This window comes from Jaculus jaculus, chromosome 18, assembly GCF_020740685.1.
Source record: "Jaculus jaculus isolate mJacJac1 chromosome 18, mJacJac1.mat.Y.cur, whole genome shotgun sequence".
Classification (NCBI taxonomy): Eukaryota; Metazoa; Chordata; class Mammalia; order Rodentia; family Dipodidae; genus Jaculus; species Jaculus jaculus.
The window spans coordinates 24,026,725-24,046,177 of NC_059119.1; the positions used below are offsets into that span (position 1 = coordinate 24,026,725).

The 19,453-nt window shown below is 49.4% G+C and overlaps 1 protein-coding gene across 3 annotated transcripts; it reads left to right on the forward strand.

The window, feature by feature from the left end:
* The first annotated feature begins 5,681 nt into the window (after positions 1 to 5,681).
* Rgr (retinal G protein coupled receptor) lies at positions 5,682 to 18,954 on the forward strand. 3 transcript variants are annotated; one of them, XM_004658006.2, is made up of 7 exons: positions 5,682 to 5,776; positions 8,270 to 8,426; positions 9,920 to 10,041; positions 12,337 to 12,490; positions 15,020 to 15,137; positions 18,324 to 18,437; positions 18,823 to 18,954. In XM_004658006.2, exons 1-7 carry the CDS (start codon positions 5,698 to 5,700, stop codon positions 18,952 to 18,954), a joined length of 876 nt encoding a protein of 291 aa, XP_004658063.2. In that variant the 5' UTR covers positions 5,682 to 5,697. The 3 variants fall into 3 exon arrangements, with proteins under 3 accessions (XP_004658063.2, XP_044993691.1, XP_044993692.1); XM_045137756.1 differs by having other exon boundaries at positions 8,270 to 8,425; positions 9,907 to 10,041; XM_045137757.1 differs by lacking the exon at positions 18,324 to 18,437.
* Positions 18,955 to 19,453: the final 499 nt, after the last annotated feature.

The window sequence follows — 19,453 nt, forward strand, 5'->3', positions numbered from 1 at the left end:
GACTCCTGGCTCCTCTCTGGCCCAAGCAGGGGCCTGTCCTTGGACTGCACCGTGCCGCCAGCCCTGTAATTCCGGCAGCAGCGCGCTTGCTCATCCTCCCCCAACCCCCCAATGCTGTGGGATAAGCACAGACAGATTGGGGATTAGCGAGGGGAGCCCCAGCCACTGCACTCAGCAGCTTACTGCTTCCTGAATCACCCAGTCTCGGGGCAGGGGGGACCCCACCTCTTACACACAACCAGACTATGGGTAATATGGATCTGTCTCTTTGAGGTGCTGACCTCAGGGGAAGTGGAGGCATCACTCTGGCTTCTAATAAGACCCTTTGGAAATTCTGCTGTGGTAATCTCTTTGGGAAAAATAGAGCAAGGCTTTCTGAAGACTGCGAAGACATTCGAACAAACCCAACCTCCAGGGTCAACTTCCTAGGTTCAAATCCCAGTTCTTCCACTTCTCAAAGGAAGTAAAGTTTCTCAACCTACAGTGCTTATGGAAATTAACCCAACCAAGCTGTAGCCACTGGTAAGTTATACAAACTCTGGTAAATAATTTCCTGCCCATGTTCATGCAGGCAAGCCCCTGCTTAAACTCAACCAGTTAGGGCTGGAGAGATGGCTTAGCGGTTAAAGCGTTTTGCCTGCAAAACCAAAGGATCCTGGTTCCACTCTCTAGGACCCACGTGAGCCAGATGGACAAGGGGGTGCAAGCTTCTGGAGTTCATTTGCAGTGGCAGGAGGCCCTGGCGTGCCCATTCTCTCTCTCTCTCTCTCTCTCTCTCAAATAAATAAATAAAATATTCTTAACAAACCAATGAGTTAAACACACATACACACAGAGAGATCAAAGTACAAGAGGGACTATTTGGGGAGAAGAAGGAGTTCAGTGGAAGGAGGGTGGGTTCAGTGGGAGTGGATTATATATAGAACACATTATACATTTGATACATTTATACAAAAATTTTCAACAAATGGGGCTGGAGAGATGCTTAGCAGTTAAAGGTACTTGCTTGCAAAGCTTAATGGCCTGGGTTCGATTTCCCAGTACCCACGTAAAGCCAGATACACAAAGTGGCTCATATGTCCAGAGTTTGTTTACAGTGGGAGAATGGTGTGCCCATTCTCTCTCTTTCTGTGTGTGTGTGTGTGTGTGTGTGTGTGTGTGTCTATCTGTCTGTCTCTTTCCACCACAAATAAATAAATTAATAATCTTAAAATTTCAATAACAATAAAATAAAATTAACCCAGCTGGTCTGTCACTGCCTAAGGAAGGCAATCCCCTTCATAAGCTGTAAATACTCACTTCTGCTAGTAGTTATGTATGCCTGTCCATCCAGGATCTGGAAGGAGTCTGTTGTTTTGGAGAGTTCTTGGAGGTGTCTCCTAGGTGATCCTGAGCAGACATCTGCCTCCCCTCAATGCTCCACGGACACATAGTCTCAGTACCCTAAGGTCTCAGTGGGACTCCTCTGGGTAGTACCAGCCATTCCAAAGGCAAAGGGAACCTCTGCAGGAAGGCAGAGGTCTACTATCCTCAAGGTGTCATGATCCAGAGGCTTCACAGAGGTCTTTAGGGGCTGGAGAGATGACTCACAGTTAAAGGTGCTTGCTTGCAAAGCCCTGCTGACCTGGGTTTGGTTTTCCACTATACACATAAAGCCAGATGCAGAAAGTTGTGTGTGTGTCTGGAGTACACTTTCAATGGCAAGAGGCCTCGGTGCACCTACCATTCATTCATTCATTCTCTCTCACAGACATCCTCTCTGTCTCTCTCTCTCTCTCTCTCTCTCTCTCTCTCTCTCTCTCTCTCTCTCTCCATCTCCATTCATTTTTGAAGTCTTTTCTAGACGCATACCAGTTTAGTACTTATTTATTTGAGACAGATAGAGGAAGAGAAAGAAAGAGAGAGAGAGAGAGAGAATGGGTGTCAGGGCCTCTAGCCACTGCAAACCAACTCCAGATGCATGTGTCACCATGTGCATCTGGCTATGTGGGACCTGGAGAATCGAACCTGGGTCCTTGGTCTTTGCAGGCAAGCGTCTTAACCACTAAGCCATCTCTCCAGCCCTCCATTCATTCTTCACATCTGACTCCAAAGCTTTGCTTTTCTAGTCTAGCATGCCCTACCTGGTTGTTTGACTTTTTCATGCCCAGCAGCCGAGGTCAAACATCTTACTGGGGACATACACACACAAGGCTGAGTACGTGCTATATTTTATATACTTATATTTTTATACCACATATATATATATATGTATATACATATATATTTTTTTTTTAAAACTGTATTGGCTTCCAGGAGACAGTGATTCCCATCTCTTTCCCTTTTCAAGTTCAGTATGAATGGGACCTGCCACCCTCCCACTTCCCCCGAAACTAAAAAGACCAGCCCTGACTACTGCCACACTGGGACTGCCTACTCCTCCTGTGTGGGATGCCTTCACTCTGTCTTTTGCCTAGGTGACTCTACACTTTATTTCTGACCTTGTCCTTTCTCTTTTGGTGTCTTTTGTGGCCTTGAAGGCATGGATAAAAAGAACAGACACATTGGGGCTGGAGAGATGGCTTAGTGGTTAAGCGCTTGCCTGTGAAGCCTAAGGATCCTGGTTCGAGGCTTGATTTCCCAGTACCATGTAAGCCAAATGCCCAAGGGGGCGCATATGTCTGAAGTTCGTTTGCAGTGGCTGGAGGCCTTGATGTGCCCATTCTCTCTCTCTCTCTCTCTCTCTCTCTCTCTCTGTCACTCTCAAATACAAAAAAATAAGCAAACAAAAAAGAACAGACTAAGGTCAGGGAAAGTTCTGGAGAAATTAGCCACAACCTTGGCCCTGAGGGGAGTAAGGTTCAGACTTCAGTAGGGATTGACAAGAGGCTCTGGGACCTGGATATTCTCAGAATGGCACCGAGGGAGTACAATAGTGGCTCATCTGTCATGGTGGAAACCAACTGCCCTGTAATTGGACTGGAGGCCTGCTCCATGGGAGGGAATACATCCCCGATACTGAAAACTTAAAACAGGGGTAGTCATGAGCCCTAGGAGTATAACGTCTGCTGCTGTCTGGCTAAATTTATATACTATGTTTATCAAACTGCCCAGTAAGCACTTCTCTTAATGTTCATACCCTTATATTAATGCTACTCTCACTTTTAGCAGAGAATCTTCTCTTTTCAGATGGCAGTGACCTTGGGACGACTCAGAAGATATGGTGCTGGAAAGAAGTGACCGCAGTGCTCAGTACTGCAATATCTCCATCACACCTGCCAAGGCTCAGGGTCTAATGCGGAAGAGGTGGCGGAAAGAATGTGAGAGCCAAAGGAAGGGTAGGACTCCTTACACCGTGCTCCCCCAGACACAAAATGGCCTGGAGATCCATGATCTCTCAGTGCCTGACACTACCTACACAAGACCATCATAAGAGGAGGAAAAGATCATGACATCAAAATAAAAGAGAGACTGATTGATGTGGGGAGGGAATATGCTAGAGAATGGAGTTTCAAAGGGGAAAGTGGGGGGAAGGAGGGTATTACTATGGGATATCTTTTATAATCATGGACGTTGTTAATAAAAATTTGAAAATAAAAATAAAAACAAACAAACAAAAAAAGAGAATGGAACCGAGGGAATCAGAAGGTGCTGATGGAAGTGTCTGCGCCTGCAGGATGGAGACAAGGCTGTCATTCCTGCTGCACCCACTTGTTACTGCATGAATGCAGGCTGCGCTTGCCCCGGTTTCCTCATCCTGAAATGGAAGGAGAACTGGCATCTTCCTCATTCATGAAGTTCCTTTCAGATCTTGAGCATCTTGAATCTGTATGGCTAAGAGCTCTCTGGGGCTTGGTGCGATGTTTCCTGGTGTAAATTTCATCGTGAGCCAGTAGGTAACTTACGCCAAGACCTCATCTATGAGAGCCAAAGCTGTTAGTGGGCCTTGGGCTACTTACAAGAAGACTTCAACCCAATCATTCCAAGCCAGAGTTCTTGGAGGTTTTCTTTAACTATTTTTTAATATTTATTTTTACTTATTTATTTGAGAGCAATAGAGAGATGCGGAAATAGACAGGTAGAGAGAGAGAGAGAGAGAGAGAGAGAGAGAGAGAGTGGGAGGGAGAGAGAGAGAGAAGGGCACACCAGGGCCTCTAGCCACTGAAAACAAACTCCAGATGTGTGCGCCCCTTTGTTCATCTGGTTTATATGGGTCCTGGGGAATCAAACCTCGGTCCTTTGGCTTTGCAGGCAAGCACCTTAACCGCTAAGCCATCTCTCCAGCCCAACTTTTTTTTTTTTAATTTGAGAGAGACAGAGAGAGAGAGAATTGGTGCACCAGGGCCTCAGACACTGCAATTGAACTCCAGATGCTCACGCCACCTAGTGGGTATGTGTGACCTTACGCTTGCCTCACCTTTCTGCATCTGGTTTACATGGGATCTGGAGAGTTGAACGTGGGTCCTTAGGCTTGCAGGCAAGGGCCTTAACCACTAAGCCATCTCTCCAGCCCTGGCAGTTTTATGGTTGGTTAATTGGTTGTTTGTTGTTTGCTTGCATAGCTCAAAAGCTTTATGGAAGACAAGAAGTGAAGCCTTGATGTCTATGTTCATGATGTATTATAACCAGCACTTAGACTGGAAAGGACATAGACAAGAGATGCTTTTACAGTACAAAGGCCAAAACTGAAAAATATTCAGTGGTTCCATTCCAGAGCACATAGCTAGTGAGTCCACAATTCGGAACTTCTGGCTCTAATCCAAGTGAAGGTTCTTTTTATTTATTTATATTTTTTTCAAAGATTTTATTTTATTTTTGGGTTTTCAAGGTAGGGTCTCACTCTAGCTCAGGCTGACCTGGAATTCACTCTGTAGTCTCAGGGTGGCCTTGAACTCATGGTGATCCTCCTACCTCTGCCTCCCAAGTGCTGGGATTAAAGGCTTGCGCCACCACACCCGGCAAAGATTTTATTTTTATTTATTTATTAGAGACACAAGGAGAGTGAGAATGGGCACACCAGGGTCTCAGCCACTGCAAATGAACTCCATATACATGCCCCACCTTGTGCATCTGGCCTACATGGGACCTGGGGAATCGAACCTGGGTCCTTAGGCTTCACAGTCATGCTCCTTAACTGCTAAGCCATCTCTCCAGCCATCAAGGTTCTTTTTATGACAGCAGATGACTTTCGAAACTTCACCCTTTCCCATGTATACAAGCCTGGGCACACATACACAACACACACACACACACACACACAAGGAGGGAGGGAGGAAGGGAGGGAGGGAGGGAGGGAGAGATGCACTCAGGTTTGCAACAACTATGCACACAGCATGGCTGCCTCCTACCCATTTCCCAAGGACAGCTGCAGCTCAAATCCCTCCTGGACTCCCCTCCTTTAATCACGTAATTCTTTCCAATTCAGTGCTCAGCCGCACACCATTCAGATCCCAGACCTTAATCCTTCCTAGTAGGCTGAAAGGATTGAGGCAAGCCTCCGCTCCTGGCTTCACAAAAGCTGCACTGTACAGCGCTGAACGGGCTCCTTCTGCGTGGGCCGGGAGGAGGCCATGGAGGGAGGAGAAGGAAAGGAGGAGTTCCAGGTCTCAGAAAATAACTTCCATGTGCCACCACGTGGGAAGGACCCTTTAAAGAGGATAGGTCTGGCTTTCGAGAACCAGACGAGAGCGGGCTGGCTGACAGGAAGGGAGCCTAGGAATGGAAGCCTCAGGGGCCCCACCAGCTGGCTTCGGGGAGCTCGAGGTGCTGGCTGTGGGCACAGTACTGCTGGTGGAAGGTGAGCTACGCAGGGATCGGAGAGTTCTTAGAACCCAGGACTCAGCTGTGGGGCAGACAGGCAGGAGCTGGGGTGTCTTGTCATTTCGGCCGTGTCTCCTCTGTGCCCACGTCTGGTGAAGGGGGTCTTCTCATGGCGGCCCCTGCAGGATGCAGTGTACTGACTAGGAATCGAGAGAAAGCAGCCAGCCAGAGGTCAGGAAGGAAGACACTTAGAGAGAGGACACCTGCTCAAGTGGTGACAGGGAGCCAGGTGTCAGACTTTTCATGAGAAATGTGTAATCCTTTCTCTGGAAATTCTGCTAAGAATCCCATACATCAGATCCCCAAAAGGCTTCGGAGACAGACAACAAACCTGCCACCTGTTCTCTCTGTGACCTGTCCCAAGTCACTGCAGCCCTCGGACCCTCACAGCCTAGACACCTAAGCGGCTGGCTGCGGGGGTGAAATGGGAACATTGGCATCTAAATTATAGATACCAAAGAGTTTAAGTTCATTATCTCCCCTTTACTCAAGCTCCATCATTACTTCCACTATGTCCATGCCCTCCCCCCCTGCCCCCGGGGACATGTATTTCCCCATGGGACTATCTGCACTCATGAGATCCCTCCCTCAAGCCAGGATCGCCAAAAAAAGCTCAGTGAGTTTCTAGAAGGCAGCAGTATCCACCCTCCAGCTAGGCTGCTGTGGGACGCAGGCCTCCTTCAAGGCAGGCCCAGGGGAGGAATAAGCTCATTTCTCACAACAAGCTGACAGACAGCAGTGAGGCAGTGGTAGTCACCTCAGTGCTGGAGGCCCTGAGCAGTGGAAGGTCCCTCCCGGTCCCTCCATAAGCTGTGAAAGATAACCCCTCTATGTCTGCGCATATGCCGCTCCTTTCCTCTGGAATGCTCTCCCATGAACTGACACCCAGGTAAATGCTCTCCCAGCATTAAAGCCTGGACCTCCTCCCCCTGCTCCTCTCTTCATGGTGGTGGGAGGTACGGACTTTGGGGGTGGAACGTGGGACTTGTGCAAGCTGGGAAATCATTCTATCTGAGCTATATCCCTAGCCCATTTTTCACACTTAATTTTGAGATAGAAACTGCCCAGGCTGACCTTGAACTTGAAGCACTCCTGCATCAGCCTCCTGAGTAGCCAGGCTTCCAAGCCTGTTCTTGTTCTTCACTTTTCTACTTTCCTTTTGTTTGTTTGTTTGTTTGTTTGTTTGTTTGTTTGTTTGTTTTTTGAGGTAGGGTCTCACTACAGGCCAGGCTCATCTGGACCTCACTCTGTAGTCTCAGGCTGGCCTTGAATGCACAGAGATACTCCTACCTCTGCCTCCTGAGTGCTGGGATTAATGATGTGCGCCACCATGCCCAGCTTTTATCAGGTTTTTTGTTTGTTTGTTTGTTTCATTTAATTTTTATTTTTTGAAAGAGAGAGAGGGGGGCAGACAGAAGCAGAGAAAGAGAGAGAGAGAGAGAGAGAGGGAGAGAATGGGCGCGCCATGGCCTTCAGCCTCCACGAAGGATCTCCAGACCCCTGCACCCCCTTGTAGCACATGTGAGACACTGTACGCTTGCATCACTGAGCTTCTGGCTACGTGGAACCTGGAAAGAGAGAGAGAGAGAATGGATGTGTCAGGGCCTCTAGTCACTGAAAGCGAACTCCAGACACATGCACCACCATGTGCATCTGGCTCACGTGGGCTCTGGGGGAATGAAACCTAGTTTCTTGGGCTTCACGCGAAGCACTTTAGCCGATAAGCCGTTTCTCCAGCCTCGTTGGCCCCTTTTTCTTTTGTTTGTTTTGTTTTTGTTTTTCGAGGTAGGGTCTCACTCTGGCTCTGGCTCCGTTCACTTTTTGATGGAGGAAATTAAAGTTAAGAAAGTTCAATGTATAGCAATTGAGGGACCAAGCTGAAATTCAAGGTCAGCCTTCTGCCTCCTGGTCCACCTCACTCTCCGCTGTCCTTGGCTACTCCGAGGTCTAAGTTGGCCCCTCTCTAAGCTGTTCCTCCATTCTTCCTCACGGCCCTTGCAAAAGGGAATTTTAGGCCCTAAAAGATATGCGCTATAGCCATACCTGCGCCACTTCCTAACTGTGTACTTAGGGCCATCAGCTACCATCACTGAACCTCGGCTTCCTGGCCGTACGTGGGGAGACTGAGGGAGAGCGTCCACGTAAAGTGCTTGTCAGGGTGCCTGGCACCTGATTGCTCAGCACTTGCCAGTGACTGTGACGGTCACAACTACACTGTGTAGCCTGCTCCTCTGCCACCCCGTTTGCGCGTCCACAGGGCACCTCACCCAGGTGGGCTCAGTAGGTAGGGGGCAGGGGGAGTTGTGATTTTCAGTACCGGGGGATGGGGGGGATCGTCCTGCCTGGGTGCCATCTGAGATGGCGCCTTGAGAATAATGCTGAGCAGGAATGGGGGCGTTGCCGAAACCCCAGACACTGCTTATATAACTCCCAGGTAGACCTCAATACCCGCTCCCACCCTTCCTTTCAGCTCTGTCGGGCCTCAGCCTCAATGGCCTGACCATCTTCTCTTTCTGCAAGACACCAGAGCTGCGGACTCCCATCCACCTGCTGGTGCTGAGCTTGGCCCTGGCCGACAGTGGGATCAGCCTGAACACCCTCGTTGCCGCCATATCCAGCCTCCTCCGGTATCAGCCTTCTCCCCTTCCCCAGACATTAAGGGCCTTGCCTGGGGTTTGAACCTAGGGCCCTCCCTGCACAGCCAGACCAGAGCATTTTTACCTATAGAAAATGGATCCAAGGGCAGAGGGGAGGCAGGTTGAACTGGGCTAAATACGCATGCCCTAATTTGGCCAGAGAAGCTGAGCAGTGAAACGGCGGGCTATAGTGACTAGGAGCTTAAGTCTTTGTAACCAGGTAGCAGAGCCTAGAAACCCGGTTACATTGTTTCCACCTCCTAGCTGCTTCAATAAACTACATCCTGTGACCGGATTCATGTGGATGGCTGGAAATGTTGATTTCATTATGCACAAATAACTTGGAATGATCTTATCTTGAAAGCCCTAAAAAAGTGTCTGTGGAAACAAACAGGATTTTGACCAGAATTTAATACTTGCCCTTTTTTTTTACCCCCCCCCCCAAAGGGAGGGTCTCAGCTATCTCAGGCTGACCTGGAATTCACTATGTAGTCTCAGGGTGGCCTCAAACTCATGGCAATCCTCCTACCTCTGCCTCCCGAGTGCTGGGATTAAAGGTGTGAGCCACCACGCCCAGCTTTAATACCTGCCTTTTTAGGTGCACACCATGGATTTTCCCACATGGTCTGCAAAGTCATTTTTTATTTTTGTTTCTGGTGGGTTTTTTTTTTTTTTCATTTTATTTTTACTTATTTCTTTGAGAGACAGAGAGAGAGAGGCAGATAAAAAGAGAGAATGGGTGTACCAGGGCCTCTAGCCACTACAAAAGAACGCAAGGCACATGTACTGCCATGTGCACCTGGCTTACTTGGGTCCTGAGGAATCGAACCTGGGACCTTAGGCTTGGCAAGCAAGCACCTTAACCATTAAGCCATCTCTCTGGCCCTTGTTTTTTTTTTTTTTTTTTTTTTGTTTTCTTTTGTTTTGAGGCATGGTTTCACTCTAGCCCAGGCTGACCTGGGACTCACTCTGCAGCCCAGGTGAGTCTTGACCTCAAGGCAATCCTCCTGCCTCAGCCTCCTGAGTGCTGGCGTTACAAGTGTGAGCCAGCATACTTACATGATTTGTCTTCTTTAGCAAAGTGGTTTGGGGCACTGCAAATGGAGGCTGGGTGAGATGCTCTGTGGAGTCTGGCTCAGAGAGGGTCCCTCCTTCCACAGTGAACAGATAGATATACTCGGTCCTTGCTTAGCCCCTGGGGCTGAGGGTACGCGGTACCCTCCCTGTGGACCTCTTTGCCCCCCGCCCCGGGGAACAAGGGCGCAGCTCTCCTGAGCTGGAGACATCCCATATGCAGAGAGACCCAGAGGTTAGGCAGGGAGGTCGGGGAGCCTGGAGAGCCTGAGTGTCTCCCCCCCACACACACACACCCTGCAGCAGGCTGACAGAGTATACAGGAACATCCGGAGAACCTTTCAAGCTAGCAATGGACAGGTGGGAGCGTGGGAGGGATCAGGGGTCACAGTGTCCGGTGTCTCCCGCAGGCGCTGGCCTTACGGCTCCGAGGGGTGCCAGGCTCACGGTTTCCAGGGCTTCACCGCGGCGCTGGCAAGTATCAGCAGCAGCGCGGCCGTCGCCTGGGGGCGCTACCACCACCACTGCACCCGTAGGTCTCCGGGCGACACCCTGCTTGGTGGGGGATAGAGGCAGGGTCAGGACTGAGAATGTGGGTGGCTGGGGCGGCGGGGGGGGGGGTGCGGTACACGTGAGATGCATGCGGATGTTCGTTTCAGAAAAGGTAGGAGAGCCGGGCGCGGTGGCGCAAGCCTTTAATCCCAGCACTCGGGAGGCAGAGATAGGAGGATCACCGTGAGTTCGAGGCCACCCTGAGACTACATAGTGAATTCCAGGTCAGCCTGGGCTAGAGTGAGACCCTACCTCGAAAAACCAAAAAAAGAAAAAAGAAAAAGAAAGAAAGAAAGAAAAGGTAGGAGAGGGAGCAAGTATGCAAGAGGTCCAGACACTTATGGGAAAGGCTGGATGTCTCTACCCTCGCTGCAGCCAGGGCAAGTCAGGAATTCTCTCTGGACCTTCGTTTTCTCCTCTAAGAGATGATTTCTCTTAAACATTTTAAAAATATTTTTATGTATTTATTTGAGAGAGAGAGAGAGAGAGAGAGAGAGAGAGAGAGAAGCAGATAGAAAAAGAATGGGCATGCCAGGGCCTCTAGCCATTGCAAACGAACTCCAGACGCCTGTGTCCCCTTGTGCCATCTGGCTTATGTGGGTCCTGGGGAATCGAACATGTGTCCTTAGGCTTCACAGGCAAACGCCTTGACTGCTAAGCCATTTCCCCAGCCCCCAATTTTTAAAAGTATTTTTATTTGTTTGTTTGTTTGTTTGCAAGAGAAGGAGGGAGAGAGGGAGCGTATGGGCATGCCAGAGCCTGTAGTCGCTGCGAAGGAACTCCAGATGCATGCGCCCCTTTGAGCAGCTGGCTTTATGTGGGTCCTGGAGAATCGAACTCAGGTTGTTGGGCTTTACAGGAAAGCGCCTTAACCACTAAACCATCTCTCCAGCCCAGAAGGATGACTTTGAAAACCAACCCAAGCTTAATTTTGAACACCTGATGAGATCATGGATAAAGATGCTCCTGCAGCCAAGCGGCGCTGGGGGAAGGGAGGGCAAGTGTGTGTGCATTTGGTGAGATTGTGGTTGAGCGTGTGCCCCAGTCACTTCATGATCCCATAGCAAACCTCCGTGAAGACGCATTCAGTTCCAGACTTCCCAGGCCTCGCTGGCAGCTCTTGTCATCACAACTGGCCACATCACATCACTGCGCTGCTTACTCTATCTTCGCTGGGGGCTTTGTGGTCTGTCTGTTTTGTCTACTATCGTTTTGTTACTGTTGTTGTTGTTGTTTTAGGCAGAACCCCTCATAGCCCAGGCTAGCCTGAAGCTCCTATAGAGCTGAGGATGACCTTAAACGTCTGGCTTCCCACCTCCACCCCAGTCTGCAAGTTTGGAGAGGTGTCCCAAAAGAAGAGAATCCAGGCTTCTGCCTCCCTCTTTCCTCACCCCGACTTGAGCCACTGCACCTTAACTTTGGCTTTGAGGAAAACATGTGTCTGTTTGGCATTCCCTCCTGCTCTCTGATTTCTGAAAATGGTACAGGATATCTGCTCGGAGACCCTGCCACCCATTATCTTTTTTGTTTTGTTCTCAAAGAGAGAATGGGCATGTCAGGGCCTCTAGTCACTGCAAATGGACTCCGGATGCATGCACTGCCTTGTGCATCTGGCTTTCTGTGGGTACTGGAAATCAAACCCAGGTCCTTATGCTTTGCAGGCAAGTACCTTAACCACTGAGCCATCTCCCCAGGCCCCATTATCACTTTAGTGAGAGAGAGAGAAGCAGATAGTTAAGAAGTATTATGAAGTTAAGAAGTATTATGCCCAGTATGGGATAAAAACTGAGGCTCAGAGAAATTCCTAATTTGCCTGAGCCCCACACTATTAAGAATCGGAACTGCAGGGTGGAGAGATGGCTTAGCGGTTAAGGCACTTGCCTGCGAAGCCTAAGAACGCATGTTCAAATCTCCAGGTCCCACATAGCCAGACGCGGCGATGCAAGCGTGCAATGTCACACGTGCTCACAAGGGGACGCACGCATCTGCAGTTTGTTCACAGCAGCTGAAAGGCCCTGGCATACCCATTTTTTTTCTCTCTCTCTCTCTCTCAAAAAATATTAATTAAATTAAGAATTAAAAAAGAATCAGAACTGGGAACTAGAGACACTCTGTGACCATGGAGTGTACCCCCCCTTTTTTTTTTTTTAATTGACAACTTCCATAAGTGTAAAGAATATCCCACGGTGATTTCCTGCCTCCCCCGGCGCGTTCTTTTCCACACTGGCATTGCCTTCTCCTCACGGCACGTCATGTTCTCCCCTGTCTCCCACAGGCGTTCAGCTGGCATGGAGCACAGCCATCGCCCTGGTGCTCTTTGTGTGGCTCTCGTCTGCCTTCTGGGCAGCCCTGCCCTTGCTGGGCTGGGGCCACTATGACTATGAGCCCCTAGGGACATGCTGCACCCTGGACTATTCCAAGGGCGACAGGTGAGGTGGGAGTTGCAGCTTCAAAGGTCCTTTCCATGGGAAACTTGGCTTTGATCCTTTGTGATGAAGATGTCCCAGGTGAAAACCCACTTGAGGTGATGCCAACATTTGCTGATAATCTCTCAGCTCCTTAGTCATGATGTCCACTTGGCAGACCGGCAGTGAGACTGAGGAAAGCCCCTTCTAAAGGTTGGCCAAGTGATGGGAATGCTATGTAAGTTGAGACCCAATTTTGAGGATCAAAAGGACCATTGCAGAGTAGGTTATTGGCCTATATCCATCTAACAGTCATGGGGCCCCACCACCCTTTGTCAGCAAAGGGAAGGAGCCGTCTTGGCTCTGACTTGATTCGTTTCCACAAGGATTCATGCCCCCAGTTCAACAGAGTCAAAGAATGTTAAGGGCTTTGCATTGGATGGGGCCTCCTAGCATAGAGACCAATTCTAGGAGGACCCTGAACGGGAACTGCTGGCCAGTCCTTGGGAAGAAAAGACCAGGTGGGGAGAGAAGGGCTTAGGGATTGCCTGAGGGCATGGTCACATGGGTTCTAGCCTCCCTCTTGTTTCCAGGAGAACCACATTGCATTCATTCACTTGTTTTACAAAGAATGCTGACTCATGGTACTGAGTCATCTGCCCCTGATAATGGGCTTCTCAGGTAAGGTGAGCTGCACCTGGTCCAAATGTCCTGCAGGACATGCCACAGCTTCTTCTCCTCCCAGCCTTGCTTGAGAGCTGCTCTGACGTGTGCCTTCATTAAACAGGTATCTGCTTCCCGCTGGCCTCCCTCAGTTCCGGTTCGACCCTGCTTCCCACCCTCCTTCGTGACCTTGACCCAGACCCAGGGTCTCTTCAATGATTTATTTTCTTTTTCTTTCTCACTTTCATTTTTGTTTTTGGGGTGTTTTATTTTTTGAGGCAAGCCCAACAGACTGGCTTTTTTTTTTTTTAATTAATTTATTTATTTATTTGAGAGCGACAGACACAGAGAGAAAGACAGATAGAGGGAGAGAGAGAGAATGGGCGCGCCAGGGCTTCCAGCCTCTGCAAACGAACTCCAGACGCGTGCGCCCCCTTGTGCATCTGGCTAACGTGGGACCTGGGGAACCGAGCCTCGAACCGGGGTCCTTAGGCTTCACAGGCAAGCGTTTAACCGCTAACAGACTGGCTTTTTTTGTTATGAAAGAGAGTAAGAGTGGGAAGCAGGGCCTGTAGCCACTGTACGCAAGCTCCAGACGCGTGTGCCTCCTGTGTGCGTGTGCAACCTTGCACAGTTGTGACACTTTGTGTCTGGCTAATGTGGGATCTGGAGAGTCAAACCTGGGTCCTTAGGCTTTGCAGGAAAGTGTCTTAACCACTAAGCCATCTCTCCAGCCCTTCTGTTTGACTTTATTGAATTTTTTAAAATTGTATTTTATTTATTTTATTTTTATTTATTTGAGAGTGACAGACAGAAAGAGGCAGAGAGAGAGAGAGAATGGGCATGCCAGGGCCTCCAGACACTGCAAACAAACTCCAGATGCATGCACCCCCTTGTGTGTCTAGCTAATGTGGGTCCTGGGGACTTGAGCCTCAAACCAGGGTCCTTAGGCTTCACAGGCAAGCACTTAACCACTAAGCCATCTCTCCAGCCCTATTTATTTTATCTTTATTTATTTGAGAACAACAGAGAGAGAAAGAATGGGTGCAACAGGGCCTTCAGTCCCTGTAAACAAACTCCAGATACATGCGCCCCCTTGTGCATCTGGCTTATGTGGGTCCTAGGGAATCAAGCCTCGAACTGGGGTCCTAAGGCTTCACAGGCAAACGCTTAACCACTAAGTCATCTCTCAGCCCTTTGGTTTGATTTTTTAAAGATACTTATTTATTTATTTGAGAGAAAGATGGAGAGAATGGGCATACCAGGACCTCTTGCCACTGTACATGAGCTCTAGATTCATGCTCCACACTGTGCATCTGACTTTACATGGGTGCCCCAGGTCAGCAGGCCCTGCAAACAAGTGCTTCCCATGGCGGAACCACCTCCTCAGTCCTGATTTTGTTTGGAAATTGGGTCTCTCATACTACAGCAGTTGGAGATGGAGATGTAGCCAAGGCTGGCCTCAAACTAAAGGCAATCCTCCAGCCTTAGCATCCTGAGCGCTGGAATCACAGGCGGAGCCTGGCCTGCTCAGTGATTTCCTTATTAACACAGTATCCAGGGTCCTTGCCACTCATAGGTTCATTGGACATTACTCCCTCTTGGTCCACGGCTGCCCTTAACCATCTGGTGAACACAGTTCCCACATTGTTCCGTGGCTGGGGAACACACAGGAGATCAGGGTTTAGCACTTGGCTTTGAAGGAGCCTCTAGCTCAGCTTAGCTCCTGGGAAGAGTTCAGCTGGGGGCAGGAGCTGCCGTGCTCTGAGAAATCGTCTGATGGAGACAGGTCCCCCACCTCTCTCCGTCTAGCACAGAGGCTGGTGGGCCTTGGCAGCTGGCCGTCCCACGGAGCTGACCCCCACACCTCTACCCCCTCCCTGCCTCTAGAAACTTCACCAGTTTCTTGTTCACCATGGCCTTCTTCAACTTCCTCATACCCCTCTTCATCACGCTCACTTCCTACCGGCTCATGGAGCAGAAATTCGCAAGGAGTGGTCATCTCCAGGTAAGGTCATCTCCACGTAAGGCCATGGCTCCTACAGCAGCAGAAATCCGTCAATGCCCTCGGGGACTCGGGAAACGTGACAGATGCCTGGCATGGAAACATGCATATCAATCGGGGTTTTCAATAACCAGGAGAAACTTCGGCTTCCATAGGGCGCAGGCTGGTAGCGCTGGAGAGCGCCTCTCCCTTTGCTCAAATCTCCAAACCCTTGGGAACAAGGACCAAGACAGCTCAGATTCTCCAGTTCCTTTGTCCCCCAAAGCCAGGGCTCCCTGCACGATAGCACACCCACTGGGCTGTAGACACAATTCTTCTAGGGATTTAGGGCATGGCACAAAATTAAAGACCCTTTAAATGCTGCCTTTATTTTATTTTATTTTTGTTTTTGTTTTTTTTCGAGGTAGGGTCTCACTCTAGCTCAGGCTGACCTGGAATTCACTATGTAGTCACAGGGTGGCCTCAAACTCACGGTGATCCTCCTACCTCTGCCTCCCAAGCCACTGCTGCAATTAAAGGCATACGCCACCTGGCCCAGCTTAAATGCTACTTTTAAATTGCTTCAAGATTTTTTTTTAATTTAATCATAGTCATGGGCTATTGCCCATAGCATAAAAATCATACCTGCAAGCACATTTGTCCAAGAAAAATGAAGCTTTAAAATAAATCCTGCTGGATATTTGTGAATTTCTGCATTAGTGTTCTCATTTTATTTTAATTTTCACTTAACTCTGTGACCTAGACAATTATGAAAACAAGCAGGTATTTTAAAAAGTGTTGAAAAGTGGATGTTAATGGTACATGATCTGTCCTGTCACTTCATACTTCATCTTTTTTTTTAATTTATTTTTTATTTTATTTTTTATTTTATTTTTTATTTGAGAGTGACAGACAGAGAGAGAAAGAGACAGAGAGAGAGAGAGATTGAGAACGGGCACGCCAGGGCTTCCAGCCACTGCAGACGAACTCCAGATGCGTGCGCCCCCTTGTGCATCTGGCTAACGTGGGACCTGGGGAACCGAGCCTCGAACCAGGGTCCTTAGGCTTCACAGGCAAGCACTTAACCGCTAAGCCATCTCTCCAGCCCATGTCACTTCATCTTTTGTCAGCATGCTGTGAAGAAGGAAAGCTTTACTGTCCCCATGGCACAGGCTGGCTTGAGGCACAGGGGGTCAGAGTTTACCAAAAGCTGTGCGCGCGCGCGCGCGCACACACACACACACGCACACACGCACACACACACACACACGCACACGCACACGCACGCACGCATGCACGCATGCACATGGTCAGAGCAGATCTGGATACAAACCAGGTGGTGAACTCCCCAATCCTAGTGCTTAACTGTAGTTCATAAAAGAAATACATTTTTAAAGTTTTTTAATATTTGTTTTTATTTATTTATTTATTTGACAGAGAAAAAGGGGGAGAGAGAGAGAGAGAAAGAATGGGCGTGCCAGGGCCTCCAGCCACTGCAAACAAACTCCAGACACATGCGCCCCCTTGTGCTTCTGGCTAACGTGGGTTCTGGGGAATTCAACCAGGGTCCTTTGGCTTTGCAGGCAAACACCTAAACTGCTAAGCCATCCCTCCAGCCCAAGAAATGCTTTTCTAAAAAGATGCTTAATCTGCTACTTTACTTTATCCCTGTGAATTAGAAAAGGGATTTACAAATGTACTGTACTTGGGGATCCATGATGGCATGGACTGGAGGGATGACTTAGAACTTAAGGCGCTTACCTGCAAAGCCAAAGGACCCAGGTTCAATTCCCCAGGACCCATGTTAGCCAGATGCACAAGGGGGAGCACACATCTGGAGTTTGTTTGCAGTGGCTGGAGGCCCTGGCTCTCTCTCTCTCTCTCCCCCTTTCTCTGTCAAATAAATAAATAAATAAATGAAAATAAAACTATTTTTAAAAAAAAAAAGATGGCAAGATCTCCCACTGAGGAACAAGTTCTCCTCCAGCCTCAACTTCTCCCTGGAGGGAACTTTTCATCGGTGTTAGCCATCCTTTTTCTTCAGATGGAGAGACAATTCAAGACAAATATCTGAGCCAACGTGTTTTAAGAATCCAACATCGAAGGAAATGTGGTCTCTTCCCATTTAAATCTCCTTTACTGAAAAGATACGTGTTAATGAGAAAATAGAGAATGACATTTTGCACCAAATGTTTAGTGTCTGAGAGTATGTGTGGAGCAGGAACATTTTAAATCCATCCTGAAGTTAGAGCTCATGTCTTGTGCCCTCTTGTGGCTCCAGATTGTATTTTTTAATTCATTTATTTATTTATGAGAAAGACAGAGGCCAAGAGAGAAAATGGGTGTGCCAGGGCCTCTAGCCACTGCCAACATGCTTGAGATGCATGCCACCTTGTGCATCTGGCTTACGTGAGTACTGGAGAATCGAACCTGGGTCCTTAGGCTTCTCAGGCAAGCATCTTAACTGCACTGCTAAGCAATCTCTCCAGCCCTCTAGATTATATTTTAACTTCACACACCTCTGCCAGCCCCAACCCACTCGCTGGTTATATTTTATTTTATTTATGTCGAGAAAGAGGGAGATACAGAGAGAATGGGCATGCTAGGGCCTTCAGCCACTGCAAACAAAATACAGAAGTGAGCGCCCCCTTGTGTGCACATGCAACATTGCGTGCTTGCATCACTGTGCATCAGGCTTGTGTGGAATCTGGAGATTCAAACAGGAGTTCATAGGCTTCACAGACAAGCGCCTTAAATGCTAAGCCATCTCTCTAGCCCCCCTGGTTATATTTGATAAAGTGATCTCACCAGATGGCTGTAGTTGAGTATAGGGTTTTCACGCTGGGCCTAAATCCTGAGGTCATCCCAGCCCAGGGAGCCCTGAATACACAGTCAGAGTCCAGAATTCCTCTTAGAGAACAGAGATCTAGAAGGAAGCTCTCTATCCAGTCTAGCCTACCCCCACTCCCTCCCACCAGGCATGTGAGAGGTACCAGACCATTTCATAGACAAGGCAACTGAAGTCGAGTAAACATAAGTAACAGGCTTGGGGCCACGTGGCCTTCCAAGGCAGAGAGGCCAATGGGTACCAAGGTCCTTCGCCAGCTCAGACACTTCTCAGAGCCTGCTCTGTGCCGGTCGCCCTTCCTCCACGGATGGGGCTGTGGCTGCTGGGGTGAACTCATGCTTGCTGTAATGGTTCCTCCCTAGGTGAATACCACTCTGCCAGCCAGGATGCTGCTGCTCGGCTGGGGCCCCTACGCCTTGCTGTATCTATACGCGGCCATCGCGGACGTGAGCGCCATCTCTCCCAAGCTGCAGATGGTACGGTCCCTTCCAGAGCCCAAGCATGTCTCTCCACCTTTGTATAGCTCTGCCCGTCCCCTTGCCTCTCCGTTTCTCTCCCTCGCTGCACAGAGGATGCGTTTGTCCCCCCTGCCATCCCTCGGGCAACACCAGGTTGAGATGACAGGGACAGCCAGCCATTGCGTGAGCGCGCGCTCTGTGACAAGGGGCCCAGGTGGGAAGCAGGTGCGTTTGGCTATCTGGTCCACTGCCCTCCATGAACTATGCATGCCCACCACTAGCCAGGACAGTTTCAGAGACTGCAAAAGCAAACCACGGTCCAGGGGCTGCAGGGGGGAGGAGCATAGAGTCAGGACGTGCGGAGGCTTCAGAGCATCTTGCACAGACCTTTCTGCCTCCACAGGTGCCGGCCCTCATTGCCAAAGCAATGCCCACGATCAATGCCATCAACTACGCCCTGCCCAGCGAGACGGTCTGCAGGGGAATGTGGCCGTGCCTCTCAGCACGGAGGAGCAAGCAGGACCGAGCCCAGTGAGCCTCTCCCAGGGTCACCCTCACTCTCCCAGGCCGACTCTGTCCCCTGGAAGGTACCCCAGTATCTGGCTCGGCAGCCCTGGAAGCCAAGCTCCTCACCTTCATCTACCAATGGCTCTACTGAGCCTGCTCCTAGGCTGGACCCAGGGATGCAGAGAGACCCAGGCTGACGGGCATAGCACTCCACATACCAGTTGGCTCTTCCATCTGAGCAACCTGAACCCTGGCACAAGGACATTAATGCAGACTTCAGAGCTGCTATGAGGCCGAACAATGTAACGGGTACTTGCCAAACACACGAGCTGCTCACTGGAACAAAGCAATCGGGGTACGTGTTGGCCATGTCTTCCCGGGAACTCAGTCTTGCAACAGAAGGAGACAGAGTCCTGGGGTCTGTTTATGGGGATTCAACTGAGGCCACCAGCATCCAATCACCATGTATCCATGTCCTGTTCATGAGAAGAGGTGACAGTAGCAGTGACATCACCTATACACTTTCC